The 26,261-nt window shown below is 43.2% G+C and overlaps 1 protein-coding gene across 1 annotated transcript in view; it reads left to right on the top strand.

Moving 5' to 3' along the window:
- The first annotated feature begins 7,143 nt into the window (after positions 1-7,143).
- srrm3 (serine/arginine repetitive matrix 3) overlaps positions 7,144-26,261 on the top strand; it is a 40,218-nt gene continuing 21,100 nt past the window's right edge. Inside the window, exons 1-2 of the mRNA XM_073478787.1 lie at positions 7,144-7,439; positions 18,572-18,673. Coding sequence (XP_073334888.1) covers positions 7,144-7,439; positions 18,572-18,673 — 398 coding nt within the window. The remainder of the gene's footprint in view (positions 7,440-18,571; positions 18,674-26,261) is intronic.

Below are 26,261 nucleotides of genomic sequence, written 5' to 3'. Positions count from 1 at the left end.
AAAATAGGACGGGGGTGGTTTATTTCTGTCACACTCTGTCTCTGAGGTTGCCAAGATATTTCGCCACTCAAGGCCAAAAATTTTCAGCTGCCTTCTCGCCTCTCATTAGTTCAAAGTATGTTGATGTCTACTTTTTTTTTATCATCCTGTTTGTGTTTGTTCCAAACGATGCAAAAAGTGGCTCTTCACACGAAAGTGCAGAGCTCTGTATCAGAGAGGCGAGGCGTTTGCGGGTCTAAATGCTATCGCTGGAGTTCTTCAGCGCCGCAGCATCAGCCGGGCTCCAGCAGCTAGTCCCTCCTCTGCTCGAGCCCTCTCTTGCTCCCCGATAGAGTAGAAATCTCTCTCAACTACAACTGAAGCTGCACTCTTATTTCACTCTGCGCTGTAGCTCCCAAAGCACCAACAGAAAAGTAAGTGAAGCACTTACCAGAAACTACTCATACTCAGTCTAACCCCATGTCTCTTTAATAAAGTCAGCTGAATGTTAGGCTGTGCCTGGACATGAATTTACCAAATTTAAAAGCAGCTGCTATGTGGAAAATGTGCCAACATGTCAACTGAAGTCTATCTCTCTTGTTGTATTTAGTATGGTCTCTTTGTAACGGGCGGCGAAGGCTTTGGTAAACAGCAGCAAATAAGAAATTACATGCGCCAAAACTTTTGATCCCCCGTTTGAACTTCAAACAAGGCCACTGTGCAAATCTTCCCTCTTTTCTATTACCATTCCTCAGACCTCCGCTCCTCATTTCGTATGCACCTTCCATCCGAGTACGATTAAAAAAAAAAAAGAGACAGAAAAAGTTGAGGCTGCTTGTTTCCCCGGCACCCAGCAGCAATTCAACGTGCCTGGAATGAAGATAGCTGACCTTGGGTAAGCTAAACACATCCTCTGGGTGCCAAAGTGCTAAAAACAAAACACAAGCTTCCAGCCAAGGGGCAGATTATTTTGGTGGAAAAGGTGTGATAGAAAGCGGGAGACAGGAGACAGACGGAGAGAGGGAACTTTCGTGAATGCTGTTGGTGAGAAGAGATACAGTGACATGTACACACAAAGTTTATCCAGGAGAAAATTTCTCTTTTCACTGGGGGAACTTTTTCCTTTTTTTTTTTTTTTAGAGATAGCCACCAAGGATGTTTTTCAGCTCTTCTCTGCCTCTCTCAGTCAAGGTCAGGCCCCCTGTTACTGCCACCCTACAATCATAGTTGAGGTGCAGCCACCGCTGAGTGAGATCCAATCATCGGAGCCTTTGTGCACAACACAGAGTGAGCCGGGGCGCTATGAGAGAGGGGCGAAGGGTTAGAGAGGGAGAGAGAGTCGGCTTTTAGAGAGGAAAGTGGCTCCAAGCAGACCGGTCCCACCTCTCCGCTTTTCTCTGCAGACTGTAGCAGGAGAGATGGAATCCACTTAAACAAGCCAAGGAATTTCTACAGCACAAAATAAATAGAAGCACGCTGTCGCCTACGTGTGTTTTTCCACAAAGTGCAGCCTATTGTGCAGACAGAAGTCAGTCACTGAATACAAGAATTTTTGTCAGAAGAATTTCTTCTGATGCTCTTCTAGTCATACGTACCAGGCTTCATCTGCACTATTTACAATAACAGGACTAAATGTACAGATGGCTGTACATATGTTCTGCACTCAAAGTACCCTGCTGTGTAGATTTACCTTGTAAAAAAGCTGCAATATGTTCATATATCAGAGAAAGAAACATGCTGTAAAGAACAAGCTGCACATTTTATACCAGTTGTGATGGAGCTGGTGAAGAATTAGTCATGCTATCCTGAAAGTCTTCCCTCATCTATACAGCTGAGAGTGACTAATGACATTTATAAGTGCTAATGTGTTGATGCAAAGCTGCAGTGTTTCATCCACTAATTGGTTTATAGACAGAAATACAGCATTTCATGCCTGCCTTTACTTTTATATTCACTGCAATCAAACAAGACTAATCGTCTACCGCAACGCCAACAGTCCTGTGAGGCTGGCTAAGCCAAACGCTAACATCAGTATCATAACATAATGTTCAAATTGACAGTGTGAACATGCTACAAAATAGCAGGTATTATTTTTCTACCATCGTTTTTAGCTTATCTTTTAGCTTAGTTTAGAATGTTATACAAATATATGCTTGACAGATATGGTGCGTTCCATTTGAAGTCATCAGTCAGAATTTCCGAGTTCCCAGTCGGCACAAGATGGCTGCTTCGCAAATCAACAGCTGTGGAAGCTGTTAATTAGCACTTATGTCTTATTTGTGTCTCATCAAATCAGTCTTACAAACAGTTCTGTCTAACTTCTATCTATGGACATGTTGCTTTGGTGTTTGTATGCCTAAAATACCACGTAATGCATTGTTGATCTGGTATTGTAAACAATTGCTAACGATCTCTAACGTGGCTAGAACTGGTACTCCAAATAAAATGCGTTTCCATCCACTACTGCTTTGTGAATATTAGAGTAAGAAGGTTGGTGGTGCTAATTCTTCAGACAGGTGCCATTCAATCGATGCAGAGGAAGAGGACATAATGAGATGACTTGATTTAAAAAGTCTGACTTTTGTCAATGGAAAACCATGTGGAAAACATATGAATTATGCTATTTACTGTATGTTTGCTTGATTTTAGAGGGTTACAATAACTCTATTGATATTTTGAATGGTGGTGCTGCAGACAAAATCAGTAGAATTCATCCTCTGGGCACCATGAATACCTGTGCCAAATTTCATGACAACGCATCGAATAGTTGCTGAGATATTTCAGTCCTGAAACAAAGTGGTGTATCAACCAACCAACTGCTCTGCAGTATCCATAGAACTACGCTCAAAGCCTGGAAAGAAGAAATTGTGCTATATCGTAAATGGCACCTTAATGTCCTGAGTGCTGTATCTTAGACAACTGGACTTGTTTCAGTTTCTTGAAGATGTTTCACCTCTCATCCAAGAGGCTTCTTCAGTTCTAACTAACTGGATGGGAGTTGCAGGCTTTTAACCTCTGTGTGGGAGTGTCCTTACAGAGTCACTTAGAATAACCATGACCTGGATGACTGAGAGCCTTCATCAACATGCACCTAATTGCTTATGTATATAGACTTTCAAGTAGATATTGTCACAGTAAAGAAGCAGATTTTTATCATCAGTACAAAGCTATGACAGTGATATGTAATCGACCTGCTTCTTGCTTTAATTTGGGAGTTCCTGAGGTCAGGTCCTTGTGTACATTTGCTTCTAATGATGATGTAGGCAGTCAACTGTTAATCTATCCATCCAGAGAGGACGACAAGCAAGATAATCAATTATCCCAACCGATTGCAGCTCACAGGGACTACAGAGTATTGTACCAATGATGTCCTTTACTTTTGTTAATGATATATTTTGATAAAATCCCCCATGTGAAAAAAAAAAAAAAATTAAAATTGCTATAATCACACTGTGGCTCAAGTCCAGGCAGTCCCCCCTCTAATGTCTCATTAGCCTAATGCAACATTAGAGTCCTAATGAGAGTACGATTTTTTTTAGTGTGGCCACGGTGAATGTTATCCTCATTAACTGAGCTTTAAGTGCGTGATCCATGGACTGTGTGCATCAGATGAGTCAGCCCTGTGTGGGCACACAGCCACCGTGTCACTGAGAGATAATGATGCTTGAATAAAAAAAACCCTTCAAAATGTAGTGAAAACTGGCACCTCATCCACCAGGATTTTGCCTTTTTTCTACGCTCCGGGCTTGTTTTGTTTACATGGTGTGATGTCAGCAGAAGATGGGGCTGCAGTGCCGACACAGCAGAGGCCTCCAGTCAAGCAGGCAGCGCAGGAAACCACGGGCAAAGGTTAAGATCAGATGGCAGGAAGCGTCTTCTCTCGCTCGATGGAACGTCTCTTTTGTTTCTAGCACCAGTCAGCGTCTTTGATTTCAAACTGGAATATTGAATGTTCAAGTGCACATTATCTCTTTGTGATTTGAAATAACTGATGGTGTCACTTAGCGCATGTGTCTAAACAACTTCACTCAGCATGATGACTAATTACAGACAGTGTTTGTTGGGATGTGACAGTCTTACACGCCCTCGCAATAATAGCAGAAAAGGTTGGTGCCACCATTAATACAGTCGCTCCAGATAACCTTCAGTCCCTGTAGAGGACTCGCACACAATTAACTGTGTGCCGCTGCCTTATCAGCTCACTGACAACTCCCCCCTTTCTGCTCTGATTTTTTTTCATTACACAATTAAATGATTTAGTTGTCTTAACTTGAAAGAGAACAGATTTTTTTGCGCCCCCCTCGTCTCCCCTCCAGGGGACAAAAGGACTGACTGTGGAATGATGCATTAGTATAATGAGATGACTCGATATTTACAGCGTGGTTTAACACAGGCTGGAGCTTGGCCCCGCAGCTTTTGACTCTCACATCTGGCGATGTAGAGATTTTCATTTGAGATGGGAGGGTCCTTTCCCACAGATTTTCCGATGATATCTTCATTTTATCTCAGCTCATTACTGCTGAATTTCAAACAGCTTCTCACGCTCGGTTGGGTAAATGCGTGCGGTGTAAATGGTGGGGTTTGTTACCAGGAACGACCCAGCGGCCAAGACATGGTGTCCAGCACAAATGGGATTAGCGGTGGTCCTCCCCTCTGGCTGTTAGATCCAGACCTGAGCACTCACAGCCAATGACCACCTGGCCTAATTAGAAGAAAGACAGGACACAGGAAGTGTTGTTTCTGTTCTGACATTTCTGCTTAATTAGTAGAAAACAAGCTCATGTTAATTGACTTCCTTCCAATCTCATACAGAGGCCCTCCTGCCTACCTGAATGTCATTTTGAAGGACTACAGAGAGCTTACCGCCATATAATCTTCTCCGGAGTTGTTTTTTGACGAGCGCTTGCAGATGAGAGATTGCTGTCATGGAATATCAAGCGCTGATTTAGTGTATAATAGATTCAGCGATGATGCCTCCTGCTGTCCTGCCACCTGTTCTGTCAGCCGAGAGCCGTGTCGCTATACGCACAGATCCACGGCTCGTTTACCCGCTCCCAGCACCTCAAAAACAAGCACATCCCCATTAACCAGTCAAAGACTTCCAGAACCGGCTCCAGCAGAGAGAACCGCCTGCCTATATGGCACAAGCTGCTCGCACACTCACTACAATGAGATGAAATACGCCGGGTAGTTCTGGAAGTTTGTCCATCCCGGCCTCGGTGTCACCCCGTCTCCGCTCCTCCATGTGTGACAGTGATGAAGTGCCTCCGCTGGGCTGTTTTGGCTGCTCAGTGAAAAATGAAGCCATTAGCTGTACAGGGAGAGGACCGGCGCCGGGCAGCCGAGGCTCGTGGGCACGTGAAGGCCTGCATGTTCTACACCGGCCTCAACAGGACAATCCATCTTAATCAGAGCCCGGTCCATGCAGCACTTGTACCGGACGACTTTTTATTCAGAAGAATGACACGCTCATCACTCCATCAGTAAACGAGCCAGAAACAGAAAGGTCAAACAAGTCAGAAACAAAGAATGCATTCAGTGGTGATACAATAAGTCAGTCAAGTTATATTAAAGAAGAATCAATACTTCAGTACACTTTCTCCTGTCACCTGTTGTGTTGTGAGAGACTTATCAGCCTCTGTGTCCTTAAGATAGTTAGTGTCCTTCACTCTCATCCTCCTTTGGCATGTATTGTATACAGTGTTGGGGGTCAAGCACTACAAAAGTGACCTGTTACAGCAACATTGCTTTCGGCAGTAATGGAGTAATATAAGACATTTTCTAATAGGATTTGCAGTAATTTTGTTAGTTACTACGTCCAGTAATGCTTTGCCATCTGAAACAAAGTGTTTATAGATGTTTCAACCTGGAGACTAGTGTAAGCTTGTTCGAAGCAGCTCATAACAGTATAAATATTTTAAGTTTTGTCGTTCAGTTCATTTGAAGAAACTGAAGAATTCATTCAGATTTACAGATTGAGAGACAGAAATGGTCCTATTTGTGTCCATTCCTCCTCCTTTAGTCTGTAAGTCCACCGATCAAAAGAATCAAAAAGGGTTTGCATTAAATGAATCCTGTGAAGTCCATCACTCACTGTCTTTGTTCGTCTAACGGAAAAAAAACTTCTTTCGACAAGATACATATTTTTCTATTCTTCCTGTTCAGTGTTGTTGGGTGTGTTTGTTTTTTTATGTTACTGCCTTCAACATGATCTCCACCCATTTCTGTTTAGTTTTCACCCCAGGACAGCCCCCGGAGTACAGCAAGCGCTCCCAGTTTGGAAAGCAAATTGGCTCTTTGATACTGTGTATTATTGAACGAGCTGTTATTTGCTATCAATAAATCAATCCCCCACAATTGGAGCAAATTATTCTCCCTTTACTATAAAGGTGGATAGCTGGGTTACATGGTAGCCAAGCTATTTCAATGCGTTCTGAAGAAGTCCCGCCTCACAGACTGCTTTAGGGCCTGTTTTTGCAGTGACATGAAACACGAAAGTAACACAGAGCAGTATAGTCAGTAACAAATGATAGCAACAAGTAATGTGTAATACATTACATTTTGGAAGTAACTTGCCCAACCCTGCTGGTATATGACCCTTATGTTCAGCTTCGATGGGGTCCAGGAGATGAGAGCGTTTCAAAGAGGAATCAAACTCTTCCTCTCTCCCCCCTAACCTTCCTCCAGGCACTACTGGGCTGTTGACTCATGCAGCAGAAGATGCTGCCAGCGCTGTCGCTGGCAATGCACGTCTACATGTACTCAAGATCCAAAGTGTGTGTGTGCATGAGTGTACAGTATGTTGAAGTGTATGACTGTTAGCAAAGTGTAGTGTTCAGTTCAGACAGAAACGCTGCAGCCTGTCCAAAAGTATTAACATCTCAGCTCACCTATCAGTGTGTGTTGTCAACTCTGAATCATTCTGGCTTATTGTTCATCCGAGTTTGTTGTTGCACAGACTGAATTTGTGTGTGTATCAGTTGGCAGCTTTCTGGTTGTCAAACTGGGGTTCAGGGAGCATAAAGGGGCCTTCAGGGGGCTCTACACTGTCTTGAAAGTGAAGAATAATTTATACTCTGCTGAATGTAGTCGTAGTAGTAGCACTAGATAGAATTCAGTAATAAATCCTCCTCCTTATCTGTGTCTCCACAGAGTTCTGTAATCATGTACGATGCTGCGAGGGTGCCGTCTCCCAAAGATGGTGCAAACGGGGTGGCCCAGCCCGTGGTCCCCGGAGCAGGAGCCGGAACAGCCGCAGGACCAGGAGGGCCGACGCCGGCCGCAGCCCTACAAGCTAAAGCCGAGGACGGACAGCCAGGTACGGAGGAGGAGGAGGAGGAGGAGCCCAAAGCTGAGCCTGTCCTGGTGAAAAAGCCACACAGAGAGATTCTGGACCATGAGAGGAAGAGGAGGGTGGAGCTCAAATGTATGGAGCTGCAGGAGATGATGGAGGAGCAGGGGTAAGTAGAACCATTGACCACAATGGGCCTCGCACTTAAAGCAGTTATAATCAATATTTTAGAAAGGACGTAAACTTGTTCAACGTTTGTTTGTGCATCTCATCGCCATGTCTTACTGTATATGACACAGGACACTAAAGATTAGACAACTATAAAGAACAATGTGTGGCGTAGCATTGCCAAACACCCAGGCTGTCAGTATAGTGAGTGGCTATAGTTTACTTTTGGATAGAGTTGGTAGCATGGCAACAGTGTCATAGCAGATTTGGCTAACGTAAGCTAGCAGGCTAATGTTAACGTCGTATTGATCAAATATGGGAGGCACTCTGTGTAGCTTTTTTCCACATTGACTCACATAAGAGGCTGGATCAAACATATCAGAGCACTCACAGGCTTTATATGAGTGCACTCACAGGCTTTATATCCAGTGTACAAATCCAATCAAACCATTTTTTTAACAAGTGCCGCAATTTAGCATTGCTGCTGGGTTTTTTTTTTCTTCTTTTTTAAAGATATTTTCGGGGCTTTTAAGCCTTTTTAGTTTATTTGTCACGTCCCCAGTTTCTGAAGGCCTTCTTATTGCTGTGTTTGGCCACACAATGCAGCTACTTTCAGTGAAGAAACTCTTCCACCCACGTTACATTATGGAGCATTTAGTAGCTGAATATCCAGATATTTCCCGCAGGAGTTGGTAGAGGGCAAAAACTGAGCTAAGTGAATGTTGGACTGACATATCCCAGGTGAAACAACTCCAAATAAATGAAGATATTAACTGCAGAAAAAGAGTTATAATGCCTTAATCTGAGTAAAATTGTAGTTTGAGTGTGATATGAAAATAATCAGTCAATGAAGAAATCAAAACAAAACAAAAACAACCCCGTTGCTTTAGCACAACATTTTCATTCTTTATATCAGAATTATGAGAATTATTTCTGTCACAGCACAATGCTGATTGCGTTGGAGGCAGTATTCATATTTTCTAATTGTTTCAAGTCCACTAATACAATACTGACACTGCTACATCTGTTATGTTTTTCTCTGCGGGGACTTGAAGCTCCGGAGTGTGAAATATGTCTTTTTATTCTGTAACAATTTGTGAATGAAACTTGCCTGAACACAGATCTTATTGGATCTTCTTGCCAATTTGGGGCCATTGATTTTGCTAAAGATCAAATCTCACAAATGCGTAGCTGCCGGTGCACAGTCGGCATTCATCGAGTCAAAAGCAAGCAGTTTGTGCAGTTCAGAGATTTTAATGAATCAGTTGCATGAGTAAGCCTCGCCTAAAAAAGCAACAGAGTTTTTGGACAGAGTGCAAACATGTTTTCACATGAAGTACAGTGTGTATTTAACAAAAAAACTCAACAAGCGAGTAGGCACTCGAGTTGCGCTGGATATTTGATGTCAAGTGACGTTACCGTTTCCAGTGGAACAGTAGTTGTTTATCTTTTCTTAACAATTCAGTTATTGTGGAGCTGTTTGGAATGCGAGCCATGAAAGCACTCTCTGTGTAGTAGAGAGCTTGACATTGACAGCTGTGTACCTGTAGGGGCGTTCATAAGTTCACAAGCTGCAGCAAAACATTATATTCAAAATCTGTTTCATGCCAAAAGTCATTTTCGTTGCAATATTGGGAAATAAAATGAAAAACAAGCCCCTGCAGAGGAGTGTAGTCAACATAAGGGGCTGTAGTGCATAGTGCTGTGGTTTGTTGATGTGGCCGTTTTTAGCAGCATGGTATGGAAATGAGGAGGGATCAGGATGAATTCATCATCAGAAGTTGTGATAGCTGCCATCTACGTACGTAAATGACCAATAATGTCATCGCTTTTCAAAATGCATTCATGTACGATCCTTGCAGGATGATAATTTTGTGGTGGACAGAAACTAAACTCATGTCGTTATGAGGAAGGCTGCTCCGGTCCTGCTGGAATAAGAAACAACTCTATATTAAGAACTCTACAGGGACCGCTTTGGCACAGACCTTGGTGCTTCCTGCTTGGCCAGTAGCCCCGTTTAACATAATTGGCAACGCTCACAATCAGCTACCTGGTGAAGGATCGTGTCCTTGTCACTGTTCTAGTGGCTCCTGTGGAGAAGCAGGAGGGAAGCATGGTAAAAAGACCCATGACTGTGTGTATCAGGGGATTCTACACTGTCACCTGTAGAAACCGTAGCTGCATTTACATCTACATGTAGCAATGGTAAAGACTGTGAGAAAAAATTGGGGTAACTTTAGGTGTAGTTGCTTTAAATAGTGACAGAAACATGGCCGTTAAAAACAGAAACGATCTGTGGTCCATTCAACTTTTTGGTTTTAGATCTTGAAAGATTTAAGGATTGCTGATTGCCTCGATGGTCGAAAAGCCATTCAAATCAGAAAATCAAATATTGTTCCCAGGACATGATGTAGGTCCATCTTCAAAATTGTATAACAGGCAAGTGAATGATAAATCAATGAATTTTCTCAATAAAGTTGGGGAAAAAACACATTCTTCTACTGTTACATGTCAGATTAGACATTTCATAGTGAGTAGAACCACTTTGCACATTTCAAGTTTAAATGCTTTGGGGATCACTTTATTTAGCATGCAAACCATATAAACACACCAGTTTGAATCTCTACTATATTGTCCGTTGTCCACAGCTAGTGGGAGATATTGGTGACAAAACCCGCACTCTGCTGGGAATTTGGCCTTGTGCTAGTGAGAAAAAGAGGTAAAAACTTCAGAAACATCTCATGGTTAAAAAAAAAAAGGAAAAAAAAGCTCTTTTCATTATCAGAATTCAATCTTTTGAGCAGAATTTGTTCATGCGTGTGTTGCTCGGTAAAACATGAAAGTGATGTGGTTTGAGCAGGTAGCAGAAACAATCCTGGTAATCCCCAGAGCCACGACTGCACCATGTAGCTTCCGCATGAATTACGTGATACAAATTTTACTTCACAGATGAAAATGCCAGACACACACACACACACACACACACACGTACAACATTTCCGTGGTTCAAATATGGTGATACATGTAGATTAATACATCTGCAGCGGCGGTTTTTGCTTCACAATCTTGTATATGTCACGGAGGCGACATTACTCATCCGTGATGTTGTTACAGCCAACACTTGAACTTTGTATTAATAACCTTATCCTCAAGTAATGGTTATTAGCGAGGGTTGCCATAGAGACAGTGAGCGTAGTGCACAAAGTAGTCTGTTTCATTAGCATGATATGTGTCCTCCAGCCCAAAGTTAGGAAGGGATCAGCGTGTGCTGACGCCGTGGCCATGAAAATTGTAGTGACTGCAGTCAGCCCTAATCCAAAGACTCAAGGCTTCTCTCAGGCTGATCTGCAAACACACACGCACACACACATACTGCTGCTTGAATAACCACAGCTCGCAGGCAAACTCCAGGCTAGCTGAGACTGTAATTAATGACGAGCTCTGTGATCCTACGTCGGTACAGAGAAAATTCACTTTCCCACTGATACCTCATGACATTTCATTCACATCACACTCGTCACTTATAAAAAGGCGGCTAATCCTCGACACATTAGGGGAGGGTGATTTAATTAAATAAAGGGCAGGCTAATTAGTGAGGAGTTGTTGTTTTTTTCGTCTTTCGGTTTTCAAATTTTTAAAAAAAGTAGGTCTGTTCATTCATTTCTGCTTCCTCCTCTGCTGATTGTAACATTCTAGAGTATGAAGATGAATTAAATCAATGCTCCTGTGGGGGTTTTGAGAAGTCGGAGATGGATTAGACTTCCCTTTACTTACACTCATTTTTCTACCCTTCTCTCAGCCTGGCTGGGCTCGTCAGGCAGTAGAGCCTCATTAAGACTGCAGGCTAATGGTGGATCTACAACAGATTGATGTAGGAAAGTGCTGGACTTTAACAAAAAAAAAAAAAAAGAGGGGGTGCACTGCAGCCATCTGTCAAGGCTCATCCTCTGCCTTGGAGGAGTTGTTCCTGGTTTGAGCCCAATGTAAAAGAGTGCTACAGTGTAGTGGCAGGCAGCAGCTTGGCTAATGATGACAGAATACAAGAAGACCCACGCTGACCAGCTCCACTCACTCGTCAGACTGCACAGGCTCACTGGCAGACAGCGGCACTTGAAGGACGGCGACCGCTTCGGCTGAGTGTTAAAGCCCTGTCTGGATGGACGCGAGTCATCTTGTTAAACTATAATAAAAGGAGGATCTCATTTGCCAGCTTGGCGCAGCGCAGCTCCCCGTGCCTCTCCAATTTCTAATGTTCCTCTTTAAATTAGAGAGTGTGTGTGTGCATGTGAGCAGGATTAAGGGATAGAGCTGAGGATGAAACACAGGGATAGAGAGAGAGAGCAATGCCAGGCATTAGACACAATTAAAATGGTGGCTGGAGTCTGTTTTCATTTGTTGTGGGTTTAAGCCAGCGGGCTCAGCCTCGACGTCGCCCCGGACTCCCCGTCCTGACTGAGGCCTCGGTGAAGGATTAGGCTGGGGGGCAGGTTGGACGCCTGCCTCCTTCTCTAACTCTGCCAGCATGGTAGACACTCCCCTCCTGCCTTTACACACAGCACCCCCTCAATTCAGCCATGCTCTTCTCCAGAGATAAGACCAGGATAAATAGTCTGTCATGAGTGATGGCCTCACCCTGGGAGCCAATTAGACAGGCTCAGCAATTAAAGGAGTCTGTTCATTTAGCAGCAGACCCCATTCAGTGAGGCACCGAGTGCTCCGCCGCTGCATTGCCCTTTTATGTGTATCAGATGTGCTGGAGGTTACATACATCGGGCCGTTGATCTGTTAGAGTCGCTATTTGAGGAATTAGTACAAAAAACTAATCATCACCATCTGATCACTGCATGTACTGAGCCTTTCAACAAATGCTTAGTGTCTACTTTTAAGTTTGGCTACATTGTGATAACGCAGCTCAGAGACTGATGTAAAGCTCAAGGACTACTCAACATGTAAGAGTCCAGATTCTATTTCAGGGGTGTTTTTCCGCTAAATGAGCCATAATGATTGTTCATGTTTTCAACTCCTGTGGTGTCTGAGCCTTTTTCCAGCTCTCTAATGAGCTCTCTTCATCGGGACTCAGGCACTGTAATCTGCAGGCGACACGCTGCTCCCTTTAAACACATGAACCCCACATATGCGACGGGGATAACCTAATTATCTGTGTCTGTGTTTTTTTGTCTGATTGCCGATAAAATAAATGAATTCAAAAAAATGTGTTACTTTGGCTCTGATGCAGCATCTTCTGTCTGTCTGTAGTCACCACTCTCACTGTGGTGTGTGACCTACAATCAGAGATGGGCACAGATACATCACAAAATACAAAATACTGACATCAAAAGATGTTTTTAATTAAAATACAATTCATTTGTAATTCAAAAAGTCCAAAATTGCATTTTATACCAACTGATATTACTACGTTATAGCTGTGTAGTCGCTTCAGTATGTCTTTGACTTTGTTAGACAAGTTCTTAGATAGTGACAGAAGGGAGAGCTGCAATTAAAATTAAATCATTATTTTGTGTTTTATTATTTTGTCATTCAAGTAACTCTGTGTGTACTTTATCTTTTCTTAAAACTCCAAATGTAGCCTACTTTGATTTTGCATCTAACATCGATGAAGTGGTTAAAGAACATCCAACACATTTAATCAACACAGTGTGGTATACATGGTGCCAGCTGTCGTCCCTTTATGCTCCTCACAAAGCAAAAATTATATGAGTGGATGAAATAAGTCATGTTTATGGTGCAGTACTGTGGATGTCAGCTGGTTTGATTTATGACTATACAGATAAAACTATTTGGCGAAGGTACAAATTAAGTTTTGTTCTGTGTTATTTATTGATAGCCTCAGCGTAACAAAATGTGGCAACAACTAGGCTACAAGATAATAATGTCCACCCATAACAAAGTGTGAGCTAGGCCCTCTTTATGCATGCATGAAACTGTGTGTGTGCCACCAGTGGTACCAGTTCCTTGAATAAGAAGCAGAAGATATTATTCTTTCTGCTTCACCAAGCAGAAAAATTAGATGTGCATGTGCGTATTGAAAAATTAATATCTGTTGGTTTTAAAGTCGAGTGGAGAGGTGTAGCCCGGCACAAGCAAAAAAAACACAGAGAAGCATAACTGAATTTGTGTTGGTGCCTGTACATAAGTCCAAACAAGCAAATTAAGTCTGTCTGCAATAAATTGAAACTGCAATGAAAAGAGGTTAATTGTGGAGTTTCAGAGCTAAATTGCTTCATCGTGACCACCAGTGTTTTGGTATTCCTTTAATAACTTCCACAGTGACACATCACAGGAGATGTGAGTAGCGAGGATCTTATTAAGAGAGCTGCTCTCAGAGCCTCTGAGGCCACGGCAAATAACTCTCTCTGTCTGATGGAGGTTTTCCTGCAAGCCAAAGTCTGCGTCATAAGACGATAAGCTCGAGTCCTATAAGACAAAATTGGGAGGAAAGCATCACAGGGAGAATGACCCATTTTATACATTGTCACTGGGGGGCTGTTGAGCCAATATAGCTGGTCCACGCTGGACAAAACAGCTTCAAACGCTGTTGTTGCAGGAGGCGTAGAGAAGATGAGCAATCAGAAAGAGGAGCAGTGGTTGATTGTGCTGCTCCAACCATTGATCTGCTTACACTGTGGGGGAGGAGAAAGAGCAGCTTTGAATAGAGAGAGAAAGGTGTAGTCTCTCTTTGTGACTCTTTCTTTCAGCTCCATCCTGTATCTGTTATCTAACCAGACAATCTATAAGCGTGGAGAGCATCAATGAAAATCCTCTCCAGTTTAGAGTTAAACTGTTTCACTGTGGCACTCTGTAGGTCGTTTTAATTCTGCCCCTGAAATAGAAATATGGGGGCGTTCGGGCTCGCTTTCCCGCGTTCCCAGCGCCATTCAATCTTCCTAACTACATTGGCATCGCTTTGCCTCTGTACTCTCTGCAGCGAGATTGATGGCGGCAGACTTTCATAGGTATACAGCAGCGCCTAGGGACGACTTGTGGAAAAAAGGCTCTTCAGACATCAAACGCGGAAACATCGCTGGCACGCACACAAACACACACCCACACACGTAGGCACGTCCTCGTCAAATCGATGACTATCAGCGTTAGGATGGTCTCCGGGCCACAACTATTCATTTTCCTGGATCATGAGTTAATGGGGGGGATCTGCGGGTGCTCGGAGCTGTCTAATTACTCCAATCAAGTTCTTTAATCGTGGTGATTTCTCATGGCTGGAGTGGCGGGGGAACCCCTCGCCCTGATGGATGTGCCTTGTCTCTCTCCACCCAAATTGCTTGGACTTTGCATGCTATAGGCAATGGACCTGGGCTAAGTGGCTTTCGGTGCCATGCTCAGTTTGGCATTAATTTCAATTTGAATTCAGTGTTACCCAGAGTGACCACTCCAGTCCTCCTCTCCAATCCCTCCTCTGCACTGTGTCAGGCCAGAACAGATGGTGTGTTAGGCAGAAAGCAGCTACCTTTACAGCTGCAAGAGGTGCTAATTAAATGTGCAGAAGAGAGATGTGTTGTCCCGATGTGCTCATCATGAACGTCCCATATGTGGCCATATACACAGATAGATTCAGAGCTCCCTGTGGCTTCTTGGCGAACTTTTCTTAAATGCAACTTGCCGATCATGTAACCTTTCTTCAGCCTGCCGTAGATTTTGATCTCTGTAGGTGAGCCTGCCCACCAGTCACCAGGTTCCTTCAAACATTCAGGAGCAGTGGAGGATCTCCCGGCCCGTACTTCTAAACCCCACACTCTTTGTATAAGCAGCACCACTGCTGGGCAAACACTCTCTGACTTTGGTTGGAAAGCAAAAAACGATCAAAAAGAACCCAACTTTGCTGAGCTTCATGCCGTCAAGCTGTGCAGAGCCTCTGAATCGAGCGATTCAGTGGGAGGACAGAGAAAGGAGACGGAGAAGCAGAAAGAGGAGATTCTGTAGGTCATGTGTCAACAGAGCCTTTAGCTTCATAAGCGCTGACCCTCCTTTTCTTGCTTTTAGCTGGAGTCTCAACAGAGATAGCTGCAGGCGCTAACATCCTCACCATCATCAGCACAATGTGAAGGAGAACGCCCTACAGCCACGGCTTCTGTTCAGCCAGGGCACATTCATTTTCACAGCCAGTGTCCTTTCTGAGCCTTCTCACCCTTTTACCTATTGTACACCCTTCTTCGATCCACAACAGACCGCTGAGAGCACCGCTGTAGAGTTGTCGGGGCAGCAGCTAACGTATGGTGATGGCTCCTGTGCCGTGCATGGAAAACCATGAATATAAAGTGCGTGTTTGCGGCCTCCATTGTGCTGAGTTGACAGCCGCTGGGCTGAGAGATTGCCGTGGAGCAGGACCCGATGGGGCTCACACACCGGCTGGCTTCTCCTCCGTTGGGCCATCTTCCAGCTATTTCAGCTCTCCATCGCACTGCTCATTCTCCGCACCGTCAACGCACTGATAGCAGTCTGCCCAGAATACATGGTACCGGCTGCTATATTTAATCTGAGAAAAGCAAACACTCCTCAGACTAATGCTATTTCCACGCTGAAATGAGCCACTGGTTGATTTACAATCCAGTTTATGGAATTGGTCCTGCTATGGGCCTCCGCCTGAGAGGAGAACAGAATCTGCAAAATAAGAGTCAGTGTTTCAGCACTGAGTGATGGACAGTCCCCTGCTCTTTATCGCTTTGCCAGTGAAACTCTCATGTTAGACGTTATAAAATATTAACCAGGTAAACAAGCCGCTTTGCCAGAAGCGCGTGCTGTCACATACTTGGTCTGCTGCTGTTTTTCATATGGGTCACATCCCTTAGATCCAATTAAGAGAAATCTTAATGCTAGAACACTGGTTTTCAGAGTCTGACATGGATGGTGGGGCTCCACCAGCAGGGGATGTAAACAGGAATTATAATGTTGCCAAGGAGTCACTGAGTTAGCTGTGGGCCTCAACTTGATCCTTGTTTTTTTAGCCTTAATTGGCACCTTTAAATGTCTGCAGAATTAGCTATTAGCAGCTCCTGTTTGCAGTTTAGCCATGGATGTGCAAACAAGAGTCACTGGATTACTTTGATACTGAAGGAAACTTAAAAACAAGATGATTTTCAAGCAAGTTCTGCTGCTGTTTTTCATATGGGTCACGTCCCTCAGTGCCAGTTAAGAGAAATGTTAATGCTAGAACAGGGTGTGTTCAGTGGATATAGACAGAAATATAATGTTGCCATGAAGTCAGTGAGTTAGCTGTGGGCTACAATATAAGACCCATTTGTTAGCCTATCTTTGCTTTTCATTTTGGCAAAATGGCACCATTAAAATCCATCACTGGATTATTTTGATACTGAACAACTGTAGTTGTAAGGAGTGTCTTCTATCTCTGAATTTGAAATGGAGTTTGGGATGCATGCAACTGGGGAAACTACAAGAGGACTGATACCACTCTAAGGTCTTTAGGCTAAATATGAAGCTATAGCCAGCAGCTGGTTAGCTTAGCGTGAGATAAAGACTGACAGCAGGAAGGAAACAGCTACCCTGGCTCTATCTGTAGGCACAACATCTGCCAACCAGCACCTCTTGAGAATCATAATGAACTAATTAGCTTCATATTTAACTGACAGATGTGATTGTGGTATCAGTATTCTCATCTAAACTCTCGGCGAGAGAACAAATATGTTTATTCCCCAAAATGTTGAACTGCTGAACTCCCTTCGAGAGAGACAAAGAGAAACTGTTGCCAAGTAAAAGTGTATGTTTCAGCACTTAGTCAGAGACAGTTCCTCAGTAGTTTGCAGTTGGAGCCCACATGTCAGATGTTATCTCTTACCAAATAAGCAATAATGAATAATAATCAGCACGTTGAGACTCAAACAGATGATGAGTTCTTTATTCTGTGTTGTATTTGCACCTTAGTGTGAATGCAGACCATTTTAAAGTGTGGATAAGTAGTGAATCTCCGTCTGAGCACACTGCTGTATCCCAGGCACACCCCACACATGCTCTTGTTGTTCTCGATATGAACGCTACAGTATATTATTAATGGCTGAGGCTTCCAGTCAGTCTAACTCTGTGATGTCTGGCTCCTGGCCACACTTTAACAGCTTTATTAATTCTCTCCCTCTCCCCTCCCTCCTCCGTCCACTCCTCTCCCTTCATGTTTCTCTGCCTCTGTAGCTCATTACATCCCATTAGCGCAGCCTGAGCAGAATGTGGAGATGGTGTGAAGATGGTGTGAATACACCAGGAGATCAGCTCGGTGCGCAGTGCACTGAAAATGCCGTGTGCTGTCAAGTTCACAGACATGAGAATGTGGAGAATTGCAGCAGCAGAAGAGAAGCTGCTTCATTCTCTCTGTAGCTGGTTGAGTTATTACTGTCTCCCTTGCAGAGCTGTCAGTAGACACAGTCTATCACTGGCAGGCCTGTGGTCAGAGACTGTCACTGTAGCTCAAAGCTGTGTGCATGAAATATTTTAGGAGTCTTGGATTCAGTTATTATCTCCCGCACAAAATAGGAACACGACGAAAATTAAATTACAACTGATCATTTGACAATTTGACACTCTTCTTTTGCAGCCACAGTATACCTGAAATGGAAAAAAGCCAGTTATTCTCAATTAGAAAAAATGACAATAAATCTACAATGTGACACAGACAGTGATTTCTTTCATGTGGCACTGCAGCAGTCCGCAGTATTCTGTCTGTCAGCTCATGGAAAGCTCCTCCCCGCTGCCCCACAGTTACTCTCAACTCTGTGATTTATTGCGCTCCGCTTGCAGAATAAAACATGACACGCAGTCTGGGCGCGAACAAGAAAACTGCCGGGGTCGGGAGAGGTTGACAGTGAGTCATCAGAATATACATCATCCGGCGGAGTGTCATTTTTGGTTAGCACACGGTCAGAAGACTCTCTTTGCCATTGTCGGGACTGTGTGCGATAGCGGGGGACGACATGGCTCCTGCATGGTCATGTGGCAGTTATGACAGATGACAATTAGCTTCATCAGTGCATCTGCTGCATTCAGTGCTGGTATTAAAAGCTGCTGCTTGTCAGCTGAAAAGTCACAACTGCAGATTATAGATGAATGTGTGTGTGTGTGTGAGCCTCTACTAACTGTGTCTGCTCTCATCCTCAGGTACACAGAAGAAGAGATTCGACAGAAAGTGAGCACATTCAGGCAAATGCTGATGGACAAGGAGGGCGTTATCACCAGAGAGGGATCACACACTCAGCCAGTGTAAGTTACTGTCTATCAGGTTTTATGTCTATTATGTGTGCATGAAGTTAAGTTCACAGAACACGATGTTGGCCCTGATTTTCATGCCAGCAAAAAGCCTGAAACCAGAGACAAATCAGGGCTCGGTCTGTGAAGTGAACTGTTCAAAATCCCAATCCAGGATCTCACCAACACGTCACTGGCTAAGTATCTGTTTGAGTCACAGACGGGTCGGGGAGGGAGGAGCGAGCTACAGTTAATTAGAACCTCTTTCCTCCACTGTCATCCACAGTAGCTCTCTGAACCCAGTCTTTTATACATCCTATTATATGGAGCAGGAACAATAATAGCCTCTAGTTTCTACACACAAGCTGTTCAGTATTTGTTAGTCCTCCTGAACCACAATACAAGCAGGCAGATTCACTTTTTTAGTGCAAAAATAATCCTTGCTTTCCGCTCACCCTGCTAATCCGTTCCCTCACACACATTCTTTTGTTTTTCTTCATTGTTTTTCTCTGAAAATCAGTGCAAAAATAACTTGGACAGTTTGGACCGCATCATTCCCGCGTCATGCCTTGTGTCTGTGATCTTGTAACCGGGATACCGTCCACCCATACTTACTGTCATTTATACTCCCCACGACTATATATTCAAGTTAATTTTAAACCAAGCACCTGAATTAATCAGAAATGATGTGTATTTGGACCCCACCTTTAAAAAAAAGAAAAAGTAAGTCTAAAGTGAGTCCTTTTAATTGTCTGAGTGGAAATACAACAAGAGTTTAGTGGAAAGCGACAAGTTAGAAATGCACTGTGCCATTTTGCACATTTGGTTTTACAAACTGAAAATTGTGATGCATTGTGAGGAGGCCCAGATGAAAATATTGTTTGTTTGAAGCGTCGGTGAAAGTGCCAACCTTCATGAGGATCGTAAAGTAAAACAACACACGCAACAAGAACAAATTCAGCTGATTCATTAGAGAAACCGAAGAGTTTTGTATCCTTGATGATGAATTTATTACAAAATAGTCCAAATTCTTTGTAGCAAATGAATCTAATAAAACTTAACTGCAGTAAATCAAATGCCAGCAGAAATTGATTTTAAAAGAGGTTATGAGAAATGGCCTTCCAATGTAATAATGTCTTCAGGCGGTCGGCTCCCAAGAATATGGACCGTAATTGCAAGAGTGCAATGAATTTTAATTTAAATCTTTGGCTTTTGACTGGTAATGCCTCTCTGTGAGTACACAGGGAATGGTTAAACCCTGCTGCTCTGAAAATAATCAGCAGCATTTTAAAGTCTATTCTAAACTCTGCTGGAAGCCAATGAGGCGAAGATTGGCATGATAATTGTCAATTTGTTTAGTGTTCAGCCTCTCTCTAGCTTTGAGCGCATGGTGGGAGTGAGAGCGTCTCATCTGAGGCGACGGAATTAAAGGAATCAAAATAAATGATCTTTGTCCAGATCACACACACACACACACACACACGCTTGCAAAGGCCACCGCCTCAGCCGTCAGAACACATGAGAAAGAGCAACAGCAGGATGTGGGCGTGGTGTCCCTCCTGAGTCAGTCCACCATACTGTGCGCGTGAATGATTGAGAGAGGCAGTGCGGTGGTGGCGACGTGACCCCGCTGTCTGTGAACTAATGACTGGTAATGACGCTGATGCTTCCTGTCTCACAGACGAGACTAATGATTGTCCCTCCTCTGCACCTCAGCCGGTGTCTGACATCGGACCAGACCGGGCTGAAATGAGGAGGAAGGCTGAAGGAGCGAGGTGATGCACAGAGGGATGAATATAACGCATTATTTGTGAGGAGAAAGTAAACTATGATGAAGCAGAAAGCTTTGTTTGTCTTGCTTTTCTCGCATTAGTTCAATCTCAAGGGCACTTCTGAGTCAGGTCAATTTAGGATGTCAGAGCTGAAACTTTTCCTCTGCAGAAAGGCCTTGATGTGGAAAATTGAAGATGGTTGTAATTTGCAGGGCTGTTATCCCTCCACTCCCTCTAACACTCAACACACACACACACATACACATACACACAACAACAAACTCTCTCTGAAATAATCTACGCCCCTCTGCCCAGCAGTGTGACGTTACTTGCGAGGTGCCTAAATCTGAAGCATCATGTGGAGCGTGCTATAACCGATCCCCACAGGCTGGCCCCGGGGAAGAACTGTGCTATAGGCCCTAACTGACCCACTCCCCTGATACTCACAGCGATAAGCAGATCAAACGTCCCCGCATGAATAGGTAACACAGTGGGGGACCCTCACTTCTCTTCACATGGCCCTAACTCATTGTAGACAGCCAGCAGTATGCACTAATGTGTCAGTGATCTCATATCAATGGAGAGGCTGTGTCACGGCCCTCTCCGTCTCTAAAACTAAGGTCCTGGTTTGTTTTCGGGCTTCGGGTCCTTTGTAGCCATGGTTGAGCCACGCAGCATGACTCTAGTAACAGCAGTGCTAGTCTGTCGGTCAGTTGGTCCACTACTGTGATCCAGAAAATGTCTTCACTACTACTGGATTAACTGCCATGAAATTTGGTACAGACGTTTAAGCTTCCCTGAGGACAGCTTTACTTTGAGCACCACCAGCAGCACACATGTTCATGTTTCCAAAGTATGAAGTCTAATGACTTCACTTCAGTGATCCCCTGACCTTTCCCCTTGTCCCAACATAATACTGTACAACAGAGTCAGTTGTCTCCAATACTATTGGATGTTTGCCTTGACACAGAGTACACACATTCATGACCTCTGCTGTTTTTTTTCTAGCACTAGCAATTGTATTTTATTTTTACCTGCATAACTGATGACATCCCCATCAGTCACATCTGTACTTTGTGTACATTGCTATGTTGCATGTTGCTAACATGCTAAACTAAGATACTAAAGGTGGTAAACATAAAACCTGCTAAACACCAGCACCTTATTATAGTTGTGAGCATGTTAGCTGACATTTGCTCAGACACAACTATGTCACAGACTCACAGAACTGTTGAATTTTACCTGAAATATTAAATATTTTCAATCACAATTTGAAAGGTATTGAGTTGTATTCACTGAAACAGTAAACTAAAGACCACATATAATAAATCCCTGTAATTTAAATACCAGTTTTTAAGAAATATTTTCATGGTTTAATGACATTGTTGTAAAAAAGAATGTGTTTCTACACATCATTATCAGCTGGACGTATACCACTGTATGCCTGCAACTTAATCTGTGACCTGGATCAGATGATCTCATCGTAATGTAGGCAGAGGTGGAAGAAGTAATCCAATCTTGTCCTTAAGTAAAAGTAGCGATACCATAGTGTAGAAATTCTCCGTTTAAAGTCATGCATTTACATTTTTAAGCACTCGTTATGGAGAATAATGCAGAATATAAAGTATATCATTGCATTGATAATATATAATATTATCGATGTATTAATGCATTCATCACTTTAATGTTGAAGTTGTTAAAGGTGGTTTAAATGCTTCATACAGTTTATCTGTTCGGTAGCTTGTGAATTTCCCCTCTGGGATCAATAAAGATGTATCTTAATCTATAATATATCACAATATAATGGTTGATTATATTTCCTATAATTAAATTAAGTTGTCAGATAAATGTAGTGGAGTAGAAAAGTCTAATATTGTAGGAGTAGAAGTATAAAGTAGCAGAAAATGGAAAAAGTGCACGTACTTCAAAATTGTACTTAAGTACAGTACTCAAGTAAATGTACTTAGTTACTTCCCACTACTGAATGCAGGTACAAACCTCTTCACAACTTCTGCACAAAGATGAATATAGTATGTGGATATGGAGATAATAGGCACAGATATGTAGATTTTCTAAATGATAGGAGTTCATTAAGACCTCAGATACACTGCTGCCTTCAGTGGGTTTCAGCTCGCTCAGATGGCAGGCTTTATTCAGATGCTATCTTTTCCACAAGGACTATTACTATTGACAGGCTAAGCCCCTCAGCTGTAGCTTAATACCCACACACTAGCAATAAACAGCCAGCAGTGAGCATGAATGTGCAGGCCCATAACTCTGTTTACCGATGTCCCACATTGATTTCCTGCAGGACGGTTGGGAACAGAGATGGGGAGAAGGAATGCGGTGTGTAAAGCCTCCCAGAGCCATGCAGGCTTACACACAGAGAGTGTCCGATCACAGCTGGATCAATGGGGAAGCTGACCCTGGGCTTAACATAGCTGCTCGATATCTGATGAAACGCCTGAGACGGACATTTATCCATTAGAAACAACAGGAATATATTTCATTTCAATAAAAACGGACTGACTGTTCGCCTGTTAGATATCTGATCTGGGTGCATCCACAACATCAAGGTTTTTCCCCATGATCACAAAATTGATCAGCTCTGCTTAAACCGCTAGTCCAGTCAATCCTTCATCTTAATATGACCATTATACAGCAGCTACTAGATTTGCACCCACCCTCATACTGAGGAGCAATCAATCCTACCTCCACCTCCCTCCTCCCAGAATAACAAACTATAACTCTGCAGCAATAGAAATATATCCGGGCCTTCAGTGGCAAAGTGGCTGTCTGAGGAGGGATATGAACGAGCTGCACTACTTTGTGCTGCGGCCCTGAGGAGGACCTTGGCTGTAGTCCATCACTGCCACGTCCAAGGGACAGTGGCTGAGTTAGGTAGTCTCTGGCCTCACCAGGGCACCATTAAGCACAGGGACACTCAGTCATCTGCCTAACAGGGGCGCTGTGTTGATCATGACCAGGCTGGACAGATGTCTCCGGCATATTGGAGCATGGCTTCAATTAAGAGATTAGAGACAGGATGGGGAATTAGTTGATTTATCACTAATGACTAAGCACGGGGACCACAAGATAGTTTCCATTGTTGTTAATTGCTCTTTTTGGCAGTGTGCTTCATTCTGGCCTACAGGGACACTCGTTGAAGAGAGAAGGCTTAACGACTGATGGCAAATATGAAACATGTTTTTTAAAGGCCAAATGGAGATTTGAAAACTTACATGGGCGTTAAAAAGAGAAATATTAAATAAACAACAATATTAGACCATTTTCAAAAAACTACTGTCCTTGTCCAAACATGTGAAGCCACTGTGTCATTGAGAGAGGCTGTGTCATTGAGAAGGCTGTGTTCATTTCCTTTCTTCTGGAAAAGAAGCTGGACTTTCTGGTTTACTTCAGCTGTCTTTCTTACATATTTATATTAATGTAAGCAAAACTAAAAAACATTATCATGTCGCATCATCCTTCCAAATTGATGTCAGTCTAGTTAAAAGAATAGTGGGATTGTTGTTTATTAACGCACCTTACTTACTACCCTACTTCCAATCCCATTTGAGCACCGTCCTTTACTGCATACCTCATTCTAATATTTGTTATGATTATCTTAAAACTGGAAATTCATCACAATCAACCTCTTCTGAGTGTTTTTATCATGATCCACGATAATATCTTTTTATTGTTCCACCTCTAATCCACACGCTTGAATGCATGAACGAACGCTAAGAAGAGAACCAATTTCTTCTTTTACCTTTACTTCTATGTAATACCCCTTTTCCACTGGTCAAAAATCCCACTCAGACCTGCTAAGATTGGCCAGTTGTGTGCATTGGGAATGTGTACACTCGGCATTTACACCTCGGCTCGGCTCGGCTCGGCTCGGCTTTGATCTAAACGTACTGAGTGCCATTGTAGTTTTCTAATGTCACTTGTCTGTAATGATTAAATGCAGCTCTTGCTTGATTATGGCAGCTAGCTAGTCCAGTAATGTTAGTATATCACACACTACTTCATTACTTGAAATGTGGCAGATGGTCAACTCTTTTCAATTCCTCCATTATCTATAGAATCTGCTGTCATAACACTGTCTAATATGTTAAATCTGAATAACGTTAAGAGCAGCATGCTGTCACTATGATTTGCCACCACAGCAATGTAAGCACTACTAGATGGTATAACACTGGACTGCTGGATTCGTCTGTTGCCTGAATAGTGTCTGCAGGCGTCCCCTCAGGCTGCAGCCATGACCTCCACCTATCAGAGGGTATGTGTATGAGATTTTGCACTGCAGGGCGCTGTGCCTTTGTGTGTGTGTGTCCCTCTTCTTAGCTCAATATTCAAAAGTTAGATGACCTCTTTCGCCAGCAACTTGCAGTGTTTGCTTTAGCATCCAGCCTGTTTCCACTCAGGCAGTTTTTAACTCAACAGAGAACTCAACTTTGTTAAGATTAAAATTCATATGAACCACGGCACACCCCCGCTGCCTACAGTTGTTTACTTCTTTGCTCAATTGCCTCTGTTTTTCTGAGACAGTTTGAATTAACGTGCTTTGTGTAATGCAAGTGTTTTCATCAGAGTGAGCGTTGCAGTGTGTGTGTTGAGCTCCAACACTTGTACAGAAAGGGCTGTCATGGTGAAGTTAGTTTATTTTGCTCGTACTTGGCATCCCCGCTGTGCCCAGTGGTGCTCAGCCAATTAAGGGCTCTGTTGCCTCGTCTCTTTCTAACTAACCGTCAGGCCTGTGCCCTGTGCAAATCCTCTACACACTCTCCTTGCAGCCATTTTACACCGCTTATTTTGTCTTATTTCCGCACCTCCTCTCTTGATTTGACATAAAATGTGCTCTTATTGTTTGCCCCATGTGTGTTTGATCTCTCTAGAGATGCACCATCCTTTGTCAACCTCTTTCTGTGTGTCTCCTCATCCTCTTTGTCTCATTACTCCTGCCTGTTTTCATCTCTCTCTTACCAGTTGAGGCTGCATGGCTCGTCATTGAGGTTACGTCTTTGTTATCATCACTCTACATATACTACCATATTCTTCATCTCTGTGTAAAAAGAACCAGAAAGTTCAGAGCATGACCCACTGGGTTTGTAACAATACAGGGATTTGACAAGGTCAGACAGATAGGACTGCATAAGGGAAAAATAATCAGTGTGGTTTGTTTTTTATCTCTTTCTTTAGTCCACATGGAGCCTGCAAGGTCAGATCTGGTGGATCAGTGGAGGCCACATAAGAGGGACGGGGGTAGCGGGGCAGGGAGGATTAGGGAGGAGGCTGCTGCCATCTGTCTGTATATACAATACAGCGTGTGTGAAAAAAAGCAGTGGGAAGATATGAATCCCACAAGCTGAGCTGTAACAGTGAGAGAGATGATGATATTCTCACTGCTGCGGTGAGAGAAGATTACAAATGTCAGTATAGAAACCACAGTCACAAAGAGTTTATTGTGTGAGCATCAAATTTTCATTGTTTTTTAACTCAAGTTAAACCACAGATGGATGTAAAGTACATTCTGTATAATGTTACAACATGGCTGAAAATGTTTAGCTAGCAGTGTTGCTCAAGGTATGGCGAGGTCGGTCAACCACTTTATTCCAGACTGAAATATGGCAGCAGATGGATCACCATGAGATTGTCTACAGACATTCATGTTCCCCAGAGGATGAATCCTACTGACTCTTCCTCAAGCACCTCCAGCCGGTGGAAATGTGACGTTTTGAGTGACATATCTCATCAACTATTGGATGTTTTGCCTCCTGAGAATGAACTGTAATACAATTGGTGATCCCTTAACTTTTTATCTAGCACCA

This window comes from Pagrus major, chromosome 13, assembly GCF_040436345.1.
Source record: "Pagrus major chromosome 13, Pma_NU_1.0".
Lineage (NCBI taxonomy): Eukaryota > Metazoa > Chordata > Actinopteri > Spariformes > Sparidae > Pagrus > Pagrus major.
Note: the sequence above shows the minus strand (reverse complement) of the source record. Positions and strands in the feature narration are given on the sequence as shown.